Source organism: Carassius carassius, chromosome 27 (assembly GCF_963082965.1).
Source record: "Carassius carassius chromosome 27, fCarCar2.1, whole genome shotgun sequence".
In the NCBI taxonomy this organism is placed as follows: Eukaryota; Metazoa; Chordata; class Actinopteri; order Cypriniformes; family Cyprinidae; genus Carassius; species Carassius carassius.
Window position 1 is genome coordinate 17,701,956 of NC_081781.1, and position 24,948 is coordinate 17,726,903.

Consider the following 24,948-nt stretch of genomic DNA (forward strand, 5'->3'; position numbering starts at 1 on the left):
TTACAGTTTAACTTCTCAAATTTAACATTAAATGTAGCACCGGACACAAGTTGGCTAAAAAGCTTCTCTCAATCTGGCCTCAGCTGTGTCCTGAATCTCGCTTTGTTTTGGTGTGTTCGGCTGGCCCACTTGCACTAGTCTTTTTTTGCACGGTATTAAGTAAGATAGATGGCTTGGGTATTTATTGAGATCGTAAAACTGTGGGGAAACATTCTGGAACATTCGCAAGAGATTTGTAGGTCTTTTTTTTTTTTTTTTTTTTTTTTTCTTGAACCGATATTACAAAGGTTTCTCATAAATGCCAAAATTATAGTTCACTAAAGCATTTTGCACAAAAAATCATGGTAATGTCACTTTTATTAATGTACATGCAATTTAAAAATATATATATATATTCTGAATATTTACTAATATCAGTATTATCATTTGATCAAATATAATCCAGGCTGTGTATAAATAAAAATAAAAAAGATTAGAAACTAACATTTATCAGTGTTTACAAAATTGTTGAAAAAGAGTGTTTACAAATGTTGCATCTAAATTTCAGTGATAGTCTTAGTACACTTTATATATTTCATTTTGAAGAATATCATTCCAGTCTGCATTTTGCGGTATATCATATACATTTATTTCTTTTTTATTTTACTAAATACATTGTGGCAATCATCTCAGAGGACTGTGATCACATGGTGCTTGGGAAATGGCTGGGTTTTAAATTTATGCTGGGTTTTTGACTGCAATGATAGTCATAATGAAATGAAATTCCCTTATTCTTCAGCAGATGATAAATATAATATGATTCCTCCCATAGGCAGAATGCGTTAAATACGAAGGTTGTTCTCATGTCTGTGTGCTGTATGGCTGATTATTTTTGAGCTGATGATTGTAATTTGTGATTGCCATGTTCAGTATGTTCACCAGCATCATCATCATCATCTAGGATGAAAGTGGTAACCGTCTATACTCTTAAACCCTGTACATTGCTCATGAATCAGTATGATTTATTTTTCAAATTCTCACTTCATTTTAAATCCAAGAATGGAAGTTAGAGCCTTCTGGGTTTTAATAAATTTAGGTGCCAAATGGTGCTCCTCTGTGTTGTTTTCTGTTCCTTGGTTTAATAACACAAGCATGATGGGTATTTCAGCATGTGTGATTATCATGAGATTGCCTGTAGACACAATGACTCCTGTGCTTAGTGTAAAAAACAACAACACTAAAGGTCCAAGGTTGAACCATTGGAAATGTAGTTTTTTGACCTCCTACAATTTTTCATCATTCAGTAATCAGATTGTAAAAATTTATTTTTAATGTAAGCTTTTGCCCTAAAACAGGCTGTAACGCTTCAGAAAAACGATCTCAGACTCATTCTCACAAGCTAACAGCATGAAGATCACTGCCAAGAGTTGTCAGTGCTCCGGTGCTGCCCGGGGCGCCGTCTTCATTAGCATGTTTACCAGAGCTGTTCACAGCAGAGGATTACAGCTCTCATTATGGAAGTGTGAGGATTACACACTGCCTGTCTCCACAGCTTAATCATACCCTGCTGGTCTATTAGTACTTACTTCTGAGCAGTTGTGTGACTGAAAGATGGCAAATTAATGCAGATGAAGTTTCAACACAAACTCTTTTATTTGAGGTTAAGGCATTAATGAAACCACTGCATAATAACAAGAAAACACTCAAGCATCACACACATACAAGATTCCATCAATGATCTGTCATTTTTGGCAACCTGAAGGTTTAACTGCATATTAGGGTTTACGGTTACTGTTTTCCTCCAGTATAGCTAACAATCCCAAGGGGTGGCAAATACTTGCCAAACATTCCTCAGAGATAAAAAAAAAATGAAATCACATTCAAAAATTAAAGCTCTTATGTTCAGCATGACACGAATACCCACTATGCACCATTTTGCTTCAAGTAAACTCAGACAAATGGCATTTTTCACAGTCAAAAAGAAACACGACAATAAAAGGCAACATAACCCCTCAGAATTATTGAGAGCAAAAACAAGATTATCAAAGATCACAACATAATGCTCATCTGTAAAGACATTTTCATCAGTAGGGTTTTGAATATCTTCGATGGATAAATGATCAATCACATAAAACCTCAGAAGAGCCAACCAGGGTAATTTTTAAGTGCATGCAATGTAGCTCCAGGCTTAAAGAAGAACTTCCTGTGGCAGTGGTGCAGAGTTTGGCACTGATAAATGAACCACAATCAGGCTCAGAACACTCTTTGTGAAACACAAACTGCCTTGTTCAAAGGCATTAATCAGGAATGTCCAAACCTGCTCCTGGGGGACCACTTTCCAGCAGAGTTTGGTGCCAATCATCTCCCACAAACCTGGCAGGAATTTTCAAGTCATCCTAAAGACCTTGATTAGACATTTCAGGTGCGTTTAGTGTTTAAATGTGTGTTTAGAAGTGTGTTTAAAGTGTGTTTAGTGTTTTATGTTTTAGAGTCTGCAAGAAGGCTAGCCCTCCAGGAGCGGGACTGGACAACCCCTGCATTAGGACATTTAGGTAACTGTCTTTTAATTTGTGCATGACTTCATGTAGCAGCTTGTGGATTCCAAGAAATGTCTAAAATACTGAATTTCAAAATAAATGAGGGTACAAAGAAAAAAACAGCAACCAACAAAGCTTATGCAGTAACAGTAAAATCTCATATGGACAACTGTCTTGCAATAAGAGGCTACACCTCTTCACCGTCCTCATCCTCCATCTCTTCCTCATTTCCAGGCAACTGCACTTTAGCCCAGCCATCTGTAGTGAGGCTGTGCTTCTTCTGATGTCGTTTGTAATTGTCCCAGTGGCCAGTGGTGTAGCCACACTCTTGGCACTTATGGGGCTTCTCGCCTGTGTGCCGCAACATGTGCCGCTTCAGGTTCATACTCTGGTTGCAGCTGTAGTTGCAGATGGCGCACTGAAAGGGTTTAGCACCCGAATGCACCCGCTGGTGCCTCTTGAGATTAGCCAGGTTGCCGCAGGCATAGTCACACAGGTGGCACTTGTAGGGTTTCTCGCCTGTGTGTACTCGATGGTGCCGCTTGAGGTTGTCGAAGTGGGCGGAGGCGTAGTCGCATTGTGGGCACTTGTATGGCTTCTCTCCGCTGTGGGTCTTCATGTGGCGGGCCAAGTGGTTCGGGTAGTGGGTGAGGAAGGGGCAGGCAGCACAGGTGTAGACCTTGTCCCCTCGCTCAGCGGGGCATCTGGATGTGTCCTTAGTTAGCATCTCCAGGGTGCACTTTGCGCATATTTGGGCCGAGGATCCGTCTTCGTCATCCAGGGCCATGCCACACAGCCGACAAGTGAAGGGAAAGAACCTTGGGGGCAAGGAGGCAGGTTCAGATGCAGTCTGTCCAGACTGCAAAACCCCTGTTGATGACTGCTGCGTAAGCCTGAGGCCATCAATGGCGTGCAAGTAGTTCCCACCCCTTTCCATGTGGGGTCGCAGGGCAGATTGCACAGCACCTGGAACTGAAGGATTTTTAATTAAAACTCTCTTTTCAATGTTTTTTTCAGGCTGATGATACACGGGGCAACTTTTAAACAACTTTCCTGGCCAACTTTTTTTGAGTAATGTTCCTTGGGCACTTTCCCACTGAGAATGGGTAAAAAATTTGGATCAGTCGTGGGCCCTGTGTCTCACCTGGTTGCTCGTTGATGGCAATATTGGCCAAAGTTGCCCAGTGTATCATCAGCCCCAGTGGGTAAAGAAGAACCTTACTTACCTTCGGTGGGGGCAGGAGCCACTTCCTTTTCCCTCTGACCCGGCGTAATGTGGTTTAAACCGTTGCCGCTTATTGGCTGAAGGGCACTCTGACCCGGGCTTACAACTGCATGCATACGCTGATGCCTCTTCAGGTTCCCTAAGGAACTGCATGCAAATGTGCAGTGGTTGCACTTATAGGGCTTTTCCCCAGTGTGTATGCGCAAGTGCCTTTGCAGGTTTACTAGTTGTGCTGATGCATAGGAGCACAGCGGACACCCATACGGCTTTTCGCCATTGTGTGTCTTCATGTGCCTCTTAACATGGTTAGTGTAGCGCGAAGTGAAACCACAGAGCGTGCATGAGTGGAGCTTTAGGGAACCATCCTCGTCACCAGTGCCCTCATTGCCTCCCCCTCTAGCCTCCGCTTGTAAACCTAAGCCCGAGCAGAGCTTCCTCTCCACAACACCATCCGCATTCCCTTTGCAGCAGCGCATGCAGAAGGGCCCCACCAAGTCCATGCCGGGTCCCAGGGGGTCTTCCAGGAGCTGCCCACAGCCCCTGCAAGAGAGGTAAGAGGGAAAGGCAGACTCAGAAACCCTCTCTTCATGCTCGCTTTCGGTCGCACGCAGGTCATCGGCGTCACTCTCCATACTGAGGCGGCTGAAGGATGAGCTCTCCTCGTCTCCCAAGGGGAAGCCAGGCAGACTGATGTCAGCTGTACAGGACCACAGCAGGAAACTGCATTACATTTTGCAGCTGCATAGATATGTTTTCTGCAATCTCAAATCTAGTATCTTACAATCATGAGTTACTAAAGACAAATGCTCTCACAAAAAAAGTACAACTTTTATGCAAGATCACATGCATCTACAGTTGTCAAAATTACAAATTTTGCACAAAATATCAACAGATGAAGTTCTAGGAAAAATATTTAGCGTTTATACTTACCCACTAAGCCAGTGGACAAAGCTTAAGTAATGCAACAAATAAAAGATGGTACTCCCACAAAACACAAGGCTATAGTGTTTCTGCTCACTGTCTTTCCATGAAACGTTGCTTTCCTTCTGCACTCCTCATGCACATGCAGTTTGGAGAAATGTGTGAGTCTGAAGTCTGAACGGGCCTTTATATCGCCCGTTTCAGGAACCCCAGGTGGATGATTACCCAGCCTAATGATAATGATGATGACTATAATGGTCCTGCTGATGATGATGATGATGAGAGGGAGATGATGATGATGATAATGATGATGATGATGATGATGGTGATGATGATGGTGATGATGATGACAACTATGATAAAGACCCTGAGAGGAGATGATGATGATGATGATGATGATGACTAAATGCCTTATTATAATGTGTCCTTGATGGTGATAACTGTCTTGATTTGATGACCCTTATATAATAGTGGTGGCACAGTGTATTTTTTCCTGATTTGCCATTTTAAGATTGTATGTTCTGTCAGAATGCCAAAACCAGAGAAATCTTCCAGAACGGTAGGCTCACTTCTTCCATCTGTACATGAAAGATCACAGGGCTCGCAGACAGACAAAATGCAGCACGTTTGCATAATAGCACTAATATTACAAGTCAGTCTTTGCAGTTAATGTCGCATATTGAGCACATATGTCTCCTAACAAATTCCAGCAATAAAGCAAACTAAAGCATGTTTAAAATCCTCAAGATTTAGCAGTAGCAGTTGTTTTTACTTCTAATGAAAAATTAGAGTCTGAACCCTTTAATGTTCCCTACCAAAGTGAGGCTTAAAAACTCATGTAACTCACCTGAGAACCTTTCAAGGCCTATGATCTTGTTGTCATTGTCAGGATCTGAAAACTCGAGTTCTTGTCCCAGGAGAAAGTCACTCTCAAAGGTAAGGCTTGCTGGACGTACAGTGCCTAATCCATCTTCAGAATCCACTGAAAGCAAAGGGTCATGGTCAAATACAGCAGCAATAGAAAAACAACACTGAAAGATCATGCAACTTGACCCAAAATAGACACAGTCTCTGTGTCATATTTCTCTCCTTATCACTCCTGATAATGTCTGTTGTGATGTTATTGTCTGTATGTGTGCATTTTTCATTGTTTATTTCATTTTTTATTTGTCTTTGCTATGATTTTCCATTCTTTTTTCCTTTTTTTTTTTTACACAAGTCAAAATTTAAAAAGTAAAAATAATAATAAAGGATTGTAAAAATATGTCCAAAACCCATATGATGCCCATACAAGCACGTGAAAGTCATGCTGAATCTTACATTTATTATACAAAAAAAGATGATTTACTGCACACCATCTTGTGGGATTATGTTCATTTGTATAATAAATAATTGGTCTAATCGCTAATTAAAATAAATATAACTCTCAAAACCATCATAAGAATTGGGTGTTTCTTAAATTATAAGCACTTTAAAAAAATAATAATATAATAACACTTATGATACTATTATGATAAAAGATATTTCATGTCATTTCAACTAATTCACAATTTATACATTGTTTTTTAGAAACATTTTCTGAATGAAATATTATTTAAACTATATCAGTTTTCACACAATATTTGTCATAATGACAATTACAGCTTGACAGGAAAGAAGTTTATCTTTCATCTTTACTAGTGGCAAAATGGCTAGTCACAGTGGAAATGACATCACACTGCCAGTTTTATTTATATAACTTTTTAATGATGGATTTTCATATTTTACAATTTACAAGGGTAAAAAAAACAATACGTATATTAATATCTGAATAGAAACAGTAAAAATAAACAAAAGCAATGTAAAAAAACATTTCCAAGACAGTTTTAATGTGATTTTCATGTAACAAAAACGGAAAAGTAAGTTAAAGAAACATGCAGAATCAACCAGTAACAGGTTCAGGCTTTACTGTAATTGTACTGCCATCTGCTGGACGAGACTGAAAATAATCACAACTTTATAAAAAAAGAGGACACAAAGAAACAAACAATGCAGCAAGTAAAATATTATTACCGTAATTAATTTACCAGCTAAGACTGAAAATCTTAAAATTAACTAATATTAGAATGAATTACACCGTATAGATAGCTAAATTCAGCTCTTCTTCATAATCTGACACAAACACAGAAACAACTGCTACTTTTGTTAGTTAGTCACATTTTACATTTTAAAATAAAGGACACTGGATACACAGCACATAATCATCAGAAGAATCTAGTCAGCTTGACTGACACCTGCAATCACAATTCAATGTCAAAACAGATGGCAGTGCAGTTATGTTTCTTTCAATACAAAATTATCACTTTTTATTTATAATTATAAGTTATTCATAGAGAGATGATAAATAGATAATTTATAATGATATTATAAACTAATTATAACACTATAACCAATTAGTCGGGGTGTCTCTGTAATTACTGTAACAAAAGAGTCTGCTTAATGACAGCTAACATTCAGAGATTTTAGACAGACATCTCCAAGTTTATATTATGACAAAAAAAAAACGCACGACGAGTTTCTATGATTTTTCTCTGTATTAGTAAAAACCATCCAAAACCAAATGAGGGGGATGAAACACGTTTCAAATAACTTCGCTAATAATATCAGAAGAGAAAGCAGCTTACACTTGACTGGTTGTGGATTCTGTTGTTTTCTTCTTGGCATCTTCCAGTTAACGTAGCCTTTTTATTTGCAACCTCCTCTGGATTCCCTCGAAATCAATCAACTCATTCTCCAAAGTATCCTTTGCATTGACATAACACACGTTACTGACATGCACGTCAACACAACCCATATAACAGATACACGGCGCATCTAGGAGCTAACTTGCTGATTTTACAGTGGCATAGAAGATAAATCAGACTCGCGTCATTTACAGCAAATAAAAGATGTAACGTTTTTAAACTCGAGATCTACAGAATCCGTGTGTGTGCTCTGAACTGCATGGCTATTTCCGCCCAGCGATATGTAGCCTACCACACACATCTAAAAACTCTACTCCAGCTATACTGTCAAGCTCAGCAGATGTCATAAATATACCTGCTCTTTCTGGCTGACACGGTAAACAACTAACGGTTCCCGTCGAGGCAAAACAGCGTCTGACGGTGCGCTGCTGCTCTCAGTCCGCCATTCCGTAACACATCCACCACAAAGAAAGGCAATTAATGCTCTTTTTTCATAACTTAATTGGTTTCCAAATTGCCATTGTATTCATTTTCTTCCGCTACGTTGCGTATATCCGTTTTCCCAGTTACGCGTTTCCGGGGACGTAGAGCCGCTCTATTTTTACATTTCTCTTTTTATGGAATGTGGGCACAATAATATGAATAATTATTACCTATTATATTATATTATATTATATTATATTATATTATATTATGCAGCAACGATCAATATTGTAATATTTTCTTTCTATACTATTCTTGCTGTAGCAAAAGTCTGTTGTACCACAGTCCATTATACAAAGCCGTCGTCCTAATTATTATTAACTATTATAGTAAGTTTATTATAGTAAAATTATTATAGTAAATACACACACACACACACACACACACACACACACACACATTTAATGCCATTTGTGTGTGTGTGTGTGTGTGTGTGTGTGTGTGTGTGTGTGTGTGTGAGTGTGTGTGTGTGTACAAACAAGAACAGATAAACGGGTACTGTTTCATTACCAAATGGCATTAAATGTGTTCCGAGTAAGTGATTCTACGTCATGCCATCGATTGGGATCACTGCAGTAGGCAGCTCTCTCTCCCGCAGGCCATTACTAGCTCTCAAGCAGCAGGCGCCGCCGGTGTACAGACTCAGAGGAGGGAACCTCGGGGTTCAGGGGGATCTCCTCGCCAACGTCATGCGGCGAATCTCTAGGACCACAGAGTCCAGAAAACGCTGAAAGACACGCAAATAGCCAAGTAGGCGACGTTTTACAGCAGTGGGAGGAGCCACGAGAGCCTGCGCGTCCTCAGCCGTTCAGTGGGAGGAGCCAAGCTGTGGTGCTGAGCTGATAACGCACAGAGCGCAGGGAGGTAAGAGACCGATTTCATTAAATTATTGTGCGTTATCTTTTAGGTAAAGGATGTTTTTCTCTGCCTCCGTTTGTCTATTATAAGCGGAATTTAAGCATACAAGTATATTATTTGGCAGGGATGAACGGCAATACGTAATAACCTTGCCACTCCCTGCAGTGCTGTGATACCCTGGTCAGACCTTCTGATTAATTATTACAAATTCTGTTCTTAGTCAACGAATTTTAGTTCATGAAATGTAAAGCAGCGCTAAACAGACATATTTCAGCATAATCTAGAGGTTGTCTGACGTGCATGTGATTCTGTATGTAAATAGCTACATGTATAATAAAGGTCCGTTGCTACTGTATCATTAAAGTATCAGTTGGTGTAAATGCCGGATCACTGATGCGCTCGTGGCCCAAAAATGTGGAGGTGTGTCCTCATATAGCGTCCTAAACGGTATTGCCACGATGCTTTCCTGATTAGAGTTATATTGGTCAGTCAGGGTATTAAAGGGATCCCCTCCCTCTTCAGAAGAGCATGATATAATTGTAAACAAAGCTATAATAGCATTACATTCGGCCTTTGATATTTTTGGGTTGCCAAGTTGTTGCCCAACTTTGCTTAGTGTGGTTAAACAAGAAAACTGTTGAGTGCATGTCCAGGAATAGTCCTGGGAACGAAGAGAAAGAAAACACACCGAAGCCAATCCAAAGATCTCAGCCACAGGATTTTGCTCTATGGCCAGATAAGCTATAAAACACATTTGAGCTTTGCCTCATCACTGAGGCCCACTGGGATACTGCAATATACATGATAAAATGATTTCTTTTCCATATATGCAAGAGACTGCTGGTGAGTATTATATTAGATAATAATGATATGCAATTAGATTATCCATGTTGCCTGGCTCTAACACATCGTTTTAAAGCAGAATGTCCAGATGCATTCTGGAATAGCTTTAATGTATCATGTAATGCATTAAAATAAAGCTTTGTACTCTCACAGCCTTCATTATAACGGTATAGTCCTTTCTTCACGCTTAACGCTGGGTCCAGTGCATTTTAAAACCCTGCTTGTCAGCGTGTTTAATGACCTTGGTATTATATGTCTCTCCTCTTTATTGGTTTCTGTTCTGTTGAGTAATGGGGCAGTCTAAGACAAGACACAGACCCTCACTTTAATTACGTAATGCTGCCAGAGGTGGCTGATGCTGCTTATCTGAGATCAAAATATTGATCTTTACAGGATCTTGAGTTTTTTGGCCCAGGGATTTATTAAGTATTTCTAAAGACTTTTCTCAACATTATTTTTTAGGAAGGTTAGGTGTAAGAAATGTAGTTATTATTAAGACCCATTACGACAAGAAGAATAAGTCATTGATTTTCTCATATTACCATTTCTTTTCTAATGACCATAATGCTTAAAGTACTGCTTTTTACTAAGTATCTTAATTTTTTTTTTTTTTTTTATATTATTATAAATTATAAATATGATTTATTTTTTATGTTTAATTTAATTCACAGGTTATTTAGATTTATTGGTAGACATCAAAAGCTGTCAAAGCTGTCTTTCTAATGCCTGAACGAGATCGATCCTCATGATTATGTGCTTTCTTTTTTTATTTTTATTCTTGAATCATTTAGTGGTTTGTATGCTTAGACAGCAAAAGAGCTGAACAACTTGTCAAATGCAGTGTTATTTTAGTATAGTTTATGTATGATTGTACTTCTTATATATCATATTTTGATTTATTTTTTTATTTGTATATATTCTGTTTTCACTTTAAGTTTACAGTAGTTTAAATGTTAGTCATTTTGTTTTGTGCTTTGGTCATTTTTATTAGTTTTTGATTAATTCTATTTAGCCTTCTTATTCCAGTTGAAGTTAAGTAATTAACAGTTAAGTAATTCTAATATTTAGAAAGTTTTCCCTCTAATATTTATATATTATTTCAGCTTTCAGTTTTCATTTTTTAATAGTTTTAGTTTTAGTGCTAGTTAACAATACTAGCACTGGTCAAATGAGATCAGATTTTAAAGCTAGATACAGTTTGTCTGTTCAATTTTGAAACGCTTGAACGTGATGTTCTCTGTAATGATGTTAGCTGGTGTGGTGTCTGCCAGGTGCTTCATTGTCCATCTTCACGTCTGGTTCATCACAAGAGTGTTTCTTTTCAAAGAGGGTTGCATTAAGAATTCAAAGTAAAACCCCCACTCCCACACTGGAGCCTCTGAATCCTTCCATAGGGAAAAGAAGTCAGTCTGGACTATATATCGTCTGTCTGACATCTCCTTCTCCATTACATGTTGACTGTTGATATGAGTGTAATAATGTGTGGTCCAGTTGTGAGATTAATTTCACACTATCATGTATTGAGATAAAATAGAGCTTAGACTTCTCCGTTCCACGAGCTACATTACTCCATAGCACACAATAACTCCCTCTCAGTCAAAGCATGCAGTACACAGGTGTCTTTGTCTGTGGGTGGAATACAAGCCAGGAAATAATCAAGGTCTTTAGAAACATCTGTTTGTAGCTTATTAATCAGTCACACCTGGCTTGGAAGTGAGGGACAAGATGGAAATAGTTTATAAGGCTGATTCTTTTATAAATTGTTTGCGGGGTCAATGATGTGATGCTCATTTTTGTCCAGATCTGTTCATTAATTCATTAGAATTCAGTTCATTTATACAGTGACTTGAATAAAAAATTTTATAATAAAAATGTTTTTAATTTAGGATGTAGTTCAGTTTGTAAAATGTCAAATGGTGAATAATTTTCAGCAAAAAGCTGAAAAGTAAGCTTTGCAATCACAGGAATAAATTACATTTTTTAAAAATATATTAAAACAGAAAATTGTTATTTTCAATTTTAATAATATTACACGGTATTACTGTTTTTACTTTTTAATCAAATAAATGCAGCCTTGGGGAGCATAATAAATGTCATTCAAAAATATTTTAAAATTTTTTACTGACCCCAAAGTTTTAAATTGATGTGCACCGAGAGATGTTTTCTGCAACAATCTTACTTTCACATCTCATAAATCTGTTTATGTTTTTCCTTTCAGGGATGAACATTTGTGGTGCTTTTGGATAACCGAAGGAACAGAAAACATTTCATGTGAGAAGAAAACAATGATGACCTTGATCAGGGAACTCTGTTGTGGAAAATTTTCGTACTCTCTCACAATGGTCTCTCTGCCAGTGTTCAGCGTCAGACCATAAGCAACAAACAGAGACACACAAACAAAAGGGGCCTGATCCGCTCATGCTGTTTTGGATGGACTGTCCAGCTCTGTACAATGAAGAGACCCAAGCAGCAGTCACAGTCTCTCAGTTTTCTCAGCTTCTTCAGCCGAAAGCCCAAATCTGACCCCAAGATTGAGAAGCCCACCGGGACTTTAAACAAGGAGGAAGTGGCCATTACTCTCACACCCAATGAGCATGAGCATGTGGAACAAGTAAGACGACATCCACATTTTTTCTGTAACCCATTTCAGTTTAATTTCTGTATTCTGTAAGCAGCTTGGAGTAATGCTTCATTTCACCTGGTAGACACTTTATCATCTTACTTACTTTCAGAAACATCACGCTCAGTCAGTCATGCCCCCTCAGATTGTTGAACGAGAAAGAAAGAAAGAAAGAAAGAAAGAAAGTTTAATCTCACATGTCTAAAATTTGGTCAGTCCAATCAGTTCACATATTCATTCACTTTAAACTGTCCTCATCTGTCAAACTTGTATGGCTTTGTCCCCACGGAACACCAAAGGGAAATACTTATCAAAATGTGCAAGCTGCTCTTCTCCATACAATGAAAATAAATCTACCTTCACTGGACATTTGGGCCTCCATATGGACCACTTTCAGTGGGGCACCAAAGTGTTCAAAATGACTGGAAGAATTATATCAATGATGTTCATATTTTCATCAAGCTACACTGAAAAAAATATGGTAGCAGCATTTTAGGTAAAAACAGTAAAAACATTTATTTATATTTAATTGTTTAATTTTTATTTTTATTTAATAATAATGTTAACACACCTAAAGTGCATCCAGAGAGCACTTCACTTTTTCCACATTTTGTTAAGTGACTGCCTTTTTCCAAAATGCATTCATGCAAATCTTTTTTGGAATGATGTGAACAGATTTGATCATCATCATTTGGCAGTTATTTGCCATTCTTCTCCTCACCTCTTCACCTCTCAAGTTCTGTCAGGTTGGATGGAGGCAGACGCACATTTTCAGGTTTTTTCAGGGTTTTCCAGATATATTTGATTGGGTTCAAGCTCAGGCTGTGGCTGGGCCACTCATGGATGTTCACAGAGTTGTCTATAAGCCACTCTTGCTCTATGTTTAGGGTCACTGTCCTGTTGGAAGGTGAACCTTCTGCTCAGTCTGAGGTTCTGAATGCTCTAGACTGTATGTTTAAAATATAGTGTGGCTTATCTTCATTAGACTAAGAAAAAGTCCTAACTTTCATTACTGTCCTCAGTCATTTTGTCTTTCCTCTCAGGACCAGGCTCACAGTGATGTTGGATTAAAGGGCGGTAGGGATGGAGGAGATCCTGGGAAAGGGGGAGGAGGTGGAGTGGGAGATGACGAGGGAGGTGCAGAGTGTGGGAGCAGTGGCTCAATGGGTGTACTGTCCTTGTCCTCCTCCAGTCAGGAGCAGCTGCTGGAGCACCTGGTCGAGTGCCCGCTCTGCCTCCTGAGTCAACCACGCGGCCACTTCCCTCGCTTGTCCTCCTGCCAGCACCGTGCTTGCACCGACTGTTTGCGCCAATACCTACGCATCGAGATCTCAGAGAGCCGTGTGGGTATCGCCTGCCCACAGTGCCCTGAAGCTCTGGCTCTGCCCGATGTCCGTACCATCCTGGATGACGGTGCACTGCTAGAGCGCTTCGAAGAGTTTCAGCTGCGCCGCTTTCTGGCTGCTGACCCAGACACGCGCTGGTGCCCGGCACCAGATTGCAGGTTAGAACATAAAAATGACTGAATGCAGCACAATGATGAAGCACATCCACTATGTTCCAATGAAGATATTTTGTAAATTTCCTACCATGGATATATAAAAACTAAATTTTTTGAATAGAAATATGCAATGTTAAGGACTTAATTTTGTCAACTTTAAAGGTTATTTTCTCAGTATTTAGATTTTTTTGCACCCTGAGATTCCTGATTTTCAAATAGTTGTATGTTGGCCAAATATTGTCAAATCTTTACAAACATACATCAATGGAAAACATGTTTATTCAGCTTTCAGATGATGTATGACCCTTACCCTTTGTGGTCCATGGTCACATATATAACATGATAACAGAAAGAACATTTAAATCAGTGAGACTAAAGAAAAAACGAGTAAAAATATTAATAATAATAATAATAATATGGTGTAACCCAAACCAGACAGTTACAGAAGAGCACAGAAGCAACACATTGGTACCATTATTGAGGAATATTATTAAACCATTTGATTTACCACTTCACTCAACATATTATATTACTTTATTACATATTTTGACATATTACAATTGTATTACATTTTATAAAATATAACAACATATTATATTACTGTGTAAAACATCTTAATTTCATAATAATTTCTGGCATTTCAACACAAATCTGTAATTTTAATTAAAAATGTTACAAAAAAAGTGCAAAGAATTTATCATGGCAGATTGTTGAAATATAAATTAGAATTTTATTCTTAGATTATAGAAGTAATATTCCGGGCCGATACTGGCAGATAATTATTTTTACATTATGGCCAATATTAAAATTCTAGACTATTTTGTTAATACAACATATAAAATAATTACAATATAACTGAATCTTTTTTTATATTATAATTGAAAACTAACATTTTGTATCAGTTGTTTTAAATGCTACAATTGAGTTTAAGCATCATAAGATTTTCAGGTATGGTCTGAAAATGGATATTAATTTTGAGATTTGCCAAAGATTACATTTAACAATGTCATTATTTTTTATTTGATTTGTTTGTGAGTTTAAATATTAACTTGAAGTGAGCAGACAGTTCATTAAAACCTGATTAGGAATAACTCATATGGTATCGATACTGTATATTTTTTTCTAGGCACAGTAGGTTAAGATTACTTTGCTGACATACTCAACATAATTACTAGTGAGAAGAAATTGTTTTAATTTGAATAGAATGAGAACTCCTGGGGGGGGGGGGGGGGGGGGTCTCAAAAAAGTTGTGGTCATGTTCTTTTTCTGGTTGCTTGTAGTTTCTCAGACTATGGTTTCTCCATAGTTTAGCCAAGGTGGTGTATCAGCTCTGATCAGCTTGACAAAAATGGTGTACTAGGTCATCCCCAGTCAAACCAGTAGGTAGATCACCCATCTAAACTAGTGTCAACCCGCTAAAAACCATGTGAAGCTGGTTTTTGCTAGAATCATTGTCTCACGCGCACTGCAGCGTGAAGCACGTGCTCCTCTGTGGTGCATTATATATAGTCCTCTAGGCTTGTGTTATATTTCTTAATGGTAACCAGATCAGGTTAGTGATGGGAACCCGTGGCTGTTTGCCATTTCTTGTCAACAAGATGGTATTAGGTATCACCTGCAGTCTCTCTACATGTACCCAAGAGCATCCTCTCTTTACTACTGTGACTGTGGTGCAAAATAATAACAATATACATATTATGTGTTTTACATATTGATTAATGTGGTGTAACAGAGTGTAGTGTCACAATACAAAAAATCTATATACAGTATATTGTGTATAGTGACTATATGTACTTTGTATAGTTCTATATTCTCAAATAAATAATGGTAAACTAATGGTAAATATGGTAAACCCGGAAGTAAATTATTTTTAATTAGTGCTGTCAAATCGATTAATTACAATTAATCACATGCAAAATAAAACTTTGTGTTTACATAATATATGTGTGTGTGTGTGTGTACTGTGTATATTTATATGTATATATTTAAGAAATATCTTCATCCTTCACTTAATATCCTAATGATTTTTGGCATAAAAGAAAAATTGATAATTTCGACCCATACAATGTATTATTAACCATGCTACCTATGACTCGTTTTCTGGTCCAGGGTCACATCTAAATATAAATGTAAATATTAATTAAATAATCTCCTCGTTTTATTTCTATCATTCATTAGCTATGCAGTGATAGCTTATGGCTGTGCCGAGTGCCCTAAGCTGAGCTGTGGTCGGGAAGGCTGTGAAACCGAGTTTTGCTACCACTGCCGCCAGCTGTGGCACCCAGATCAGACTTGTGACCAAGCCAGGCGTCAGCGCGCTCGCCACACGTCAGGAGCCAATGATGTTTCCACGCTCTACGTCTTCAACGAGGAGCCTGGTGGTATGGGACAAACATTGAGGGTCTAACCTAATATCTGTTTGGTGTCCACCGGCTAAGATGTTTGCCCTGCTTTTATTCTTGCAGATGCAGAGGAGATCAAGCCCTGTCCACGTTGTGGTGCCTACATCATGAAGACTAATGATGGCAGCTGCAACAGAATGAACTGTACAGTCTGTGCTTGTCAGTTCTGTTGGCTGTGCATGCAGGAGATAACTGATGTGCACTACCTCAGGTACACACACACACACACACACAATACACTCAGACATCAAGTTACAGTTAGAGTAGTTGCACGTAGCCAGATCTTTGATTAATGGCTAAGGTCTGGTCATCAATATGGTCTGTGGGTGTGCGTAAATGAAACTCTTATTGCTTTTAAATCTGCTTGCATTTATTATTTGATTAAGTTATTGTAGACAATTGTATGATCTGTAATTGCAGATTTATATAATTTATCCAGTGTGCAGAGCTTTCACTGACAAATATAGGACATTTGTCTGCAAGCACTTAGCCCACATTCATCCCCAGCAGTCACCAGCAGAGTCTGTTATCTGTTATTAAGCTACTCTCGGACACATTCAGTCCAAGCTAATCAGGTATTTCTGCAGCACAAGAATGTCAGATATGTTTTTCTGGCCCTACAATACTGAGTTTGTGCCGAGTTGCTTGTGTTGCCGACTTCATGAACATTACGGATGATCAGATTTGCTTGATTACTCTTAATCAAGTCTTGCAGAAGCTGAGCCCTTTCAGAAGTCTGATCTTTAAAATAGTGACTTTTGCTACCCGTTTCATTGAGCTATCGATGCACTAAAGCTGATTTCTGATAGATTTTGCCATTCTTGGATGCTAGCCAGCACCGACTTTCATCAATTAATCAGTACAAATCTCTGTTCACATTTCCCTTTCCGTGCAACCCAACCCTTATAATTTGCCAGAAGCAGGGTTCTTAATTTAATGAACATCTCATTCTGCTAGGCTCCAGGCGGGCGGAGAAATATTTTTATGAAATGACAGAATACATAAATAATTCTGTCATCCTTTACTCACCCTCATGTCAATCCAAACCTGTGTGCCTTTATTTCTTCTGAGGAAGACAAAAGAAGATATTTTGAAACATGTCTGAGTTTTTTATCTTTTATGTTTTTCAGCGAGTCAGTGTTGTTTTGAAACCTTTGATTTTCATGTTTTCAAAATATAGTGCTACGGGTGTCCTGAGTTTGAATCCTGGCTCGAGGACCTTTCCCGATCCTGCCCCCTCTCTCTCCCACTTCACTTCCTGTCAGATATAAACTGTCCTATCATTATACAGGCAAAAATGCCAAAATGCGAAAATATATTCTTTATGTTTCACAATAGAAATAAAGTCACACAAGTTTGAAATTACATGACGGTGACTAAAGGTTTTTATTTTTGGGTGAACTATCCCTTTAAGACAACACAACACATGTCAAATTTTGTCATGTGACACCACATATGTATTAAAGTCCATTTTTCCAACAAAAAGGCGACATTTGAAGCATTGAGATAAGTGTATTTACTTTAATTAAAATTAAGTAAGTAAAAGTAAAAGTTATGCAATGTAACTACCACACTCAAGGCCCAGAAAGATAGTGAGGACATCGTTAAAATAGTCTACTGTATGTGACATCAGTGGAATAGCTTTTGTGTGCAAAGTTTTGTCCTTACTGCCTTTTATTAAAAAAAAAAAATCTTAATTTGTGTTGAATGAAGGACTTACAGGTTTGAAATGACATGAGGGTGAGTAATCAATAATAGATTTATCATTTTGGGTGAGCTATCCCTTTAAGCTAGTAGCCTTTAATATTTAACCACACAGAACAGAACAGGAAGTGACATTGACCATAGAGGATTGTAATTCACCCAGGCGGTGCATGAGACTAATCGAGGTTGAGACCATAAAATTTTGATTCAATGATACAGTGTGTGTGTGTCTGGCTTTTATTGGCTAATATTCCTTGTCTTATCTTTTAACCTCATGTCATTTACATATATACACTCACATATTTACATTTACGTATATCAAATACTTTAATTTATCTTCCTCACAGTCCTTCAGGCTGCACTTTCTGGGGAAAGAAGCCGTGGTCGCAGACCCGCAAGGTTTTGTGGCAGGTCGGCATGCTGCTCGGGGCTCCGGTGATGATCTCACTCATAGCAGGCATTGCCATACCAGTCATTATTGTGGGCATCCCGATTTATATGGGCCGCAAGGTAAAGACCTAAAGTTTGCTGCATTATTTTGTCCTCTCTTTGATGAAATGCATCCAGTGACCATTAAATAGCTCTGGGATGATAATAAGACAAGGTCATGTCCTTATGCTCATTATAAGAAAGGTGCTGCAGAAAGCATATATGTAAATTTATGTAAATCCACCAGACCTGTCTCCTTCAAACAGCCAGTAAATGTGATATAGAAAATGTTTGCAAAAAAGGGAGAGAGAGTTTCACTTTGCTCTTATTTCATGGATGTCATTATGCTCTTCAGGACCCCAAGAACCAACACCAGATATATTACCTTTTTAAAATCACCATGATATCAAAATTTACTATTCTTATTCTTTCGTGGAATATCACAATGTTTATTATAAATGATTTATCCATGAACATCGTTATTATTTAAAATTTGTGAGAAAAAAAAAAGTGAAAAGACATTTGAAATTTTACGTTTTATGCTTGTATGCCTGTACAGACTTTAAGTTTGTATCTGTTTGCTTGCCAGGTTCATGGTCGCTGTAAGAAAAACAATATCTCAGGAAGTAAACATTATCTGACAGTGGCCAGTGGGGTCATGATGTCTGTTTTTGTGTCTCCAGTCATAGCAGCCATTACTGTGGGTAAGAAAATCATCCATCCACCTTGCTGGTTGCATATAACATGATGAACATGTAAAACACTGTGGTTAGTACTTATTACTTCTATACATACTGCTATGCATATGTTTAACACAATGCACAAAGCTTTCGTTTCAATATTCACTACTGTCACTAAAAGTCTGTCTGTTTTTATATAACTGAATGTGCGGAATAGGGATATTGAGAAGTCAAAGAGCACTTTAGTGGTTATATTGTTGGGTTATGTAAATGTAAAGAAGTTGAAATAAGCATATTGATTGTTCTGGCATGAGTTCAGACAAATGAATCTAATTTGCCTCTCAGTTGAGACATTTAATAAGAAAGGTAGAACTTAAAAAAACCACCCTTAAAAATCATTTCAAACCTGTACGACCTTTTTCTGTGAAGCCTAAACGGTCATCTGAAACAGAAACAGGCTAAAATAGAGACATTATTCATTGGAAATTTAAGAACAAATATCTTAAGCCATATCTTTTTTATCATGATTCAGGTGAATAGCAACATATTATTAAGTCGATTAATCATACAAAGCTATCATATGACTTTGGAAGACCACATTTATGATATTTCATTCATATTTTATATTTTATATTGCATCTGTTATACAGCTTAAATGTTTTTGAAACTTAAAAATCTCCATTAATTGTAATTTTATGGATAATAGCAACTGGGCCATTATTAAAGGTTTCTTATGTTCCACAAAAGCAAAAAAATCATATGGCTTTAGAATAACTTGAGGGTAAATAACCAATATTTTGTGAGGGATGAACTAATCCTTTAACATCCATTTTGCATGTATTTAAGCTTACTTATGTCCATGCAGCTGTTTCATTCATGCACGCACATACACACGGCAAATGCCCCGGTCATCTCTGATGACTCATCTATCTTCTGCTTTGGCATTCCTGTGAGAGCTAGAACGGGGTGGGGGGCGATTACAGCAGCCGGCTGCAACTAAAATGTCAGAGCGATCTCCATGGCATAGCGTGAAGTCCTGAGCGCAGCACATTCACTACTCTGTGCTCTCCTTGCAAACCCAAAGCCTGTGTTCCCTCTCATTCTCCCCTCTGAATAGCCCTGTCTGTTCTGCAGCTCTGACCTCTCCTCAAGAGAGCCACAGAGGGGCCTTGTCCCCTTCAATGTCCCCATCAACAATGCCACTCTGTTCTTATCCAGAACCAGGAGGATCATGGCCTTTTGTCTCTCTTATTGTGCGTTGTCCTTGCGTTGTCTTTGCTGCTAGCATTATGCCTCTGTGTATTTATGTTGCTATTATGTGCATTCTTGCCCTTTTTCCTTCTTCAACATAATTCATCTGAAAATAAGTTAACTTTTGAGCTAAATATGTCTGTGATTTGAGTATTTCATTATGTATTCTTGTATACTTATACATTTTGTTCTGTAATTAACAATCATGAAAATTTTTTGATACCTTATAATTAATTCTAAGTAAATCTTTTGTGCTTGAAGGAGTGGGGGTGCCTCTTATGTTGACGTACGTCTACGGGGTTGTGCCCATGTCGCTGTGTCGTAATGGCTGGTGCAGGCCACAAACTGAACCTCCTGAAGTACGGAACATACAGCTGGAAGATCTGGCCAACTGTGAGTCCAACTTCCTCAAATTTGCCTATATAAATATACATTTACAGTTAACTTAAATGCTGTGCCACTGCTAATTGTGTAAATATATTTTTTCAGTAGCCTGACAGTAGTTCAGTTGCTTTAGAAATATCACTTTGTTAGATGGTAAAAATCAGAAGGTATTTAACTAGCCATTTAGCTAGTTACTTCTTATTAGGAGTTTTTAGTGTAATAACTAATTTTAAGAGTATCTTTGCTGTAGTTTAACCACACTGAACAGCTTCTTTGTAGGTAGTTATTTTTGCTAGCTTTTAGTGTAGCTAACTGTTTATAATCTAATGTGAGTATCTTTTCTGTAGTTTAACCACCTTAAAAGTATTTACTGTAGTTAGCTACTTTACTAGGAGTTTTTAAGTTTAGCTAACTACTTTTAAGAGTATCTTTGCTGTAGTTTAACCGATTCTCTGTAGTCAGCTACATGTTAGTAATATGTGTAGCTTACTAGTTTAAAAGAGTAGCTTTAGATTATAAATATTTTTTTTAATACTGTACATTACTCACGACACTGTTTGCAAGAAAACGATCCTACTGTATTGTTAATTACAGTTACATTGTAACTGTAGTGCAGAAAGATTAGTTTTGTAATATTAAGCTCACAGTTTGGCCTGATCTGATAACATTTAAACTTCTCTTGAAGATCTTCTATTTTCTCATGTAGTCAGTGATCATTGGACTGGTCAGACCAACCCATCTCTATCCGACGGAGGCATACAGGAAGTGAGTGTGAATGTGGAGGAAGTGATGCCGCTTCCCAGCACCAGTGTGGTCCAGTCTGGAGCCAAGGGCTCAGTTGAACTTCCAAATGATGGATATGTTGATAGCAAAGTGCAGGTTGTTCAGTCAGATGACGTGGATGTAGCTGAGGAGTGTGCCTTCAGTAGCACACAAACATTCGCTCTGAGGTCAGCTAATTTCATGAATTTTTCAAAATTATTTTATATTATTCAAGTATTGAAGCAGTTACACTACTATTCAAAAGTTTGGGGTAAGAGAAGTATCTTATGTTTGCCAAGGCAGCAGGTATTTCAATAAAAATACAGTAAAAACAATATTTAAATGTTTATGTTCTAATAAATTCTAAAAATGTAAATTTATTCCTGTGATGCAAAGCTGAATTTTTAGCATCATTACTCCAGTCTTCAGTGTCACATGATCCTTCAGAAATCATTATATGCTGATTTTTTATGCTCAAGAAATGTTTCTTATTATTTCCGATGTTGTGCTGCTTCATATTATATTTTATTTACTTTTCAGGATTCTTTGATGAATAGAAGGTAACATGAATCTTTAGTAGCTAATATTACAAATGCCTACGGTCACTTTTGATGCATAAAAATTTTCATTAGTTAAAAAAAAGAAAAAAAATACTGACCCCAAACTTTTGAACGACATTTAGTTTTTTCTATGAAATAATAAGAAGATATTTTAGATTTTGTTTTTTACAAATATTTAGTTCTTTTATTCAGGATTTCTAATTTCATAATGATATGAATATGGCCCTGGCATTTATATCTCCTCAGAAATATATCAAAATGTTTTTTAATTTAGCTCATCATCACGTAAATATCTGTTATTGCATGTGAAATTTTTAAATGATCAGATAGGGTTTTAAAGAATGAGCATAAATCACACCATCATTTCCTAATTATTTTTTTCCTAAAGTTTTGTTGTTGTTGTTGTGTACAGCAGGGAAGGGACTAATATTGAGGTCCGTGTGGAGATCGAGACCCAGCCACGGGACAGCCGGAAGCCGAGTCTTAGCAGTATTCTGTCTAGCAAGAGCCTGTCTGCAGAATCGCTCAGCCAGCCCTGTGAACCTCGGTGTGCCTCTCACCAGGCAGGGAGCACCGACCCCGTGTCATTTCCTGAGATAGACAGCGTCTGAGCAAATCCTGGCAAACCACTGCTTCCACGGCCCACCTACACTCCCACTGGGTGCTTCCAGCCTCTGCCTGCAAACACAGAGAGCCAGCGACATGGAAACCAACACACAGAGAGCGTGAAAGAAAAAAGAGAGGGAGAGCTGAAGATGAGAGGCCAGGGCTGCTGACAAAATGCCACGGAGGGGATTAAAGACGATCATTTAAACTCAAATGACCAAGCGCATGTTTGTCAACGAGTTTGAGGAGTGCTAATCAATTTTATACTGTGTTCTATAGGAAACAGTGCCTGTTTGGATGCTGGTCTGTTTAATTTATTCAGTTAGCTTTTCTTTTAGCTGTACCCTTTTATCTAATGACCATATGGTTCGTATCCCCTGACTTATCCATAGGGGGAAAAAAGGAAAAATAATTAAAGTACGGATTAATAGCATGGTTAATTCTGCCACAGTTGCTACCTTGACATATTATGTGACTAGCAACATGGTGAAATGCAGTAAGTCTTGTTCTGCAGGCTAATGCTAACTTGGGTAATGAGCTTTTCCCTCCATTCATTTGGATTATGCAATTTGTAAACTGTTACATTTTCATAAAGGAGTAGCAAAATCTGTCTAGAATTAGCCTTCTGTATCATACTGTTTTTAATATGTCCTGATTATGATAATCTTAGGTTAAAACAGATGATTTTAGGGAACATAAACATCATGTTGCTCAGAAAACTGAGGATCTTGTTTCTCCCTCTGTTCACTTTTAGATTTTTATTTCTGCAGTAAAGGTTTTTGTTTTTGAATCAAGCCCATTAACTAAAGAGAGCACCTTATCTCAAACTTCTACACTGACAGTTTCAGTTTCTTACTAATTAATTCCTTGTCTTGGTACCCCAGAGCCAACAGTTGTATAATGTCTAGACTACTGGTATTTTTGACATTCAGTATCAATGGAGGAACTCAGAATGCTAGATCAGGCCTCTAATACAAACTTTCCCCCTCTTTCCTATTCAAAAATGAGCAGCGGACAACCCTGTTTAAAGTGTAAAAGACCTCCAGGAGTTTCCAAAGTTGAACCTTCATAGCTGCACTGCAGATTGGAAACAATGAATGGAACAGTGTGTCAATAAAAAAGATTTGTATTGAACGGTGACTGGGAGAATTGCTTTGTTTCATTCTCGTTTGTTCAATATTTTTCATTTTCATTTTTTAGTGGGATGTTATTTTATGTAGTTTCTATTTAAACCTCTATATTTTAGCATTTCTATAAGACATAGACAGAGGGCGCTACACCTCTAAAAACACACTTTTTCAATTATTCTGTTGCTGCTGAATCTGGAGTCCAATAGAAATCCAAGCAGTTCAGAGTTATATATGTTTAATATGTTTAGTTATATATGTTTTAATATATGTTTATGTTTAAAGGCTGTTCTTTGAAACCTTTCAGAACTTTAACAGAATACGTTATCTAACTAAACTAGACCATAAATATGTTTTAGGGGCATAATGTGAAGATGCTTTATTTGTTGATGATAATATTTTATTGTCTATTGGAAATAGTTTCAGAACAGTTACAACATAATTAATTAATTAATTGAATACTCAATATAAACTATTTTATATTCAAAAAATAAGCTAGTCAAAAAAAATAAATAAAATAGGCATATTGCTGCTGTAAACCCACTGTAAATTCAAGATTGTAAAAAATAAAAAAATGATTGTGGCCAACCTTGTACCCTCACAGAAAATTTGCAATGGGCATCAAATAATAATAACTATTATTATAAAATATATGATATTATAATTAATCTTATGCCACCACCAATCATTTGATCTTTTTTGTAAGTATGTTGTATCAATTTTTGTATATTTCAATAACAGCACTTTCAGTTCGTAATTTTTGTATATTTTATATCAGTGCTCAAGGTCATGAAACTACAAGGGTTTTTGTTTTGTTTTTTTGTTTTGTTGTTTTTTTACAAATATTCAGTTTTCAGTAGTCAAATGTTATAAATCAAAGTAACAGGGTTGACTATTCAAAATCACCCATTTCTTGCAAACCTAACAAAACATAAGAGAAAACGAGAAAAAAGATTGTACAACAGATCAGCATTGGTAATTGAATGTACAGAACTATAACGTAAACATGAAATATAAGAAAGGAGAAAACAATTACTCCTTGAAAGCAATTGTTCATGTACTTAAACTATGATAATGTTATTATGAGGTTTTTTTTATGGAATGGATGGGAATGGGAAGTATGATGGTTGTTATACAATATGCATAACAACATGGGGGCACAACTTTAGATATATTCAGCTGTGAAAAGTTGTTTACTCCACGTTATCATTAACAGGGTTGACTATTTCAGATCATCCAGTAGCTACATTACATAAAGTAGCCTAATAAAAATGAGAGAAACAATTACTTTCTTAAAAGTATGATGTTGTATATGTTGAGGTGTTTTTTTATTAGGTTTTATGGAAAATTTAA

The 24,948-nt window shown here is 37.3% G+C and overlaps 2 protein-coding genes across 7 annotated transcripts; one reads left to right on the forward strand and one right to left on the reverse strand.

The window, feature by feature from the left end:
• Positions 1-1,608: 1,608 nt before the first annotated feature.
• znf513a (zinc finger protein 513a) lies at positions 1,609-7,949 on the reverse strand. Of its 2 annotated transcripts, XM_059513008.1 has the most exons (5): positions 7,741-7,949; positions 7,326-7,444; positions 5,510-5,644; positions 3,743-4,438; positions 1,609-3,488 (listed from the first exon to the last, which is right to left on the reverse strand). In XM_059513008.1, exons 2-5 carry the CDS (start codon positions 7,363-7,365, stop codon positions 2,704-2,706), a joined length of 1,656 nt encoding a protein of 551 aa, XP_059368991.1. In that variant the 5' UTR covers positions 7,366-7,444; positions 7,741-7,949; the 3' UTR covers positions 1,609-2,703. The 2 variants fall into 2 exon arrangements, with proteins under 2 accessions (XP_059368991.1, XP_059368992.1); XM_059513009.1 differs by lacking the exons at positions 5,510-5,644; positions 7,326-7,444; positions 7,741-7,949 and adding an exon at positions 4,672-5,077.
• A 455-nt stretch (positions 7,950-8,404) lies between these two features.
• si:ch211-278j3.3 (E3 ubiquitin-protein ligase RNF19B) lies at positions 8,405-23,608 on the forward strand. 5 transcript variants are annotated; one of them, XM_059513016.1, is made up of 10 exons: positions 8,405-8,732; positions 11,788-12,180; positions 13,233-13,693; positions 15,869-16,071; positions 16,156-16,303; positions 18,144-18,306; positions 18,815-18,929; positions 20,418-20,549; positions 21,226-21,490; positions 22,278-23,608. In XM_059513016.1, exons 2-10 carry the CDS (start codon positions 12,022-12,024, stop codon positions 22,471-22,473), a joined length of 1,842 nt encoding a protein of 613 aa, XP_059368999.1. In that variant the 5' UTR covers positions 8,405-8,732; positions 11,788-12,021; the 3' UTR covers positions 22,474-23,608. The 5 variants fall into 5 exon arrangements, with proteins under 5 accessions (XP_059368999.1, XP_059369000.1, XP_059368995.1 ...); XM_059513017.1 differs by having other exon boundaries at positions 8,416-8,732; positions 21,247-21,490; positions 22,275-23,608; XM_059513012.1 differs by having other exon boundaries at positions 8,418-8,732; positions 22,275-23,608.
• Positions 23,609-24,948: the final 1,340 nt, after the last annotated feature.

What these genes read in the sequence shown, in the direction of transcription:
- znf513a (XM_059513008.1), bottom strand. Translation starts at nt 7,365, where the DNA reads ATGCCAAGAAGAAAACAACAGAATCCACAACCAGTCAAGT. An exon ending in GAATCCACAACCAGTCAAGT is followed by an intron (nt 5,645 to 7,325) that starts GTAAGCTGCTTT and finishes CTTTGCTTTCAG; the next exon opens with TGGATTCTGAAGATGGATTA. An exon ending in GGCTCCTGCCCCCACCGAAG is followed by an intron (nt 3,489 to 3,742) that starts GTAAGTAAGGTT and finishes AAAATCCTTCAG; the next exon opens with TTCCAGGTGCTGTGCAATCT.
- si:ch211-278j3.3 (XM_059513012.1), top strand. Translation starts at nt 12,022, where the DNA reads ATGAAGAGACCCAAGCAGCAGTCACAGTCTCTCAGTTTTCTCAGCTTC. An exon ending in TGCCCGGCACCAGATTGCAG is followed by an intron (nt 13,694 to 15,868) that starts GTTAGAACATAA and finishes ATCATTCATTAG; the next exon opens with CTATGCAGTGATAGCTTATG. An exon ending in GCTGGAAGATCTGGCCAACT is followed by an intron (nt 20,550 to 21,225) that starts GTGAGTCCAACT and finishes CTTCTCTTGAAG; the next exon opens with ATCTTCTATTTTCTCATGTA.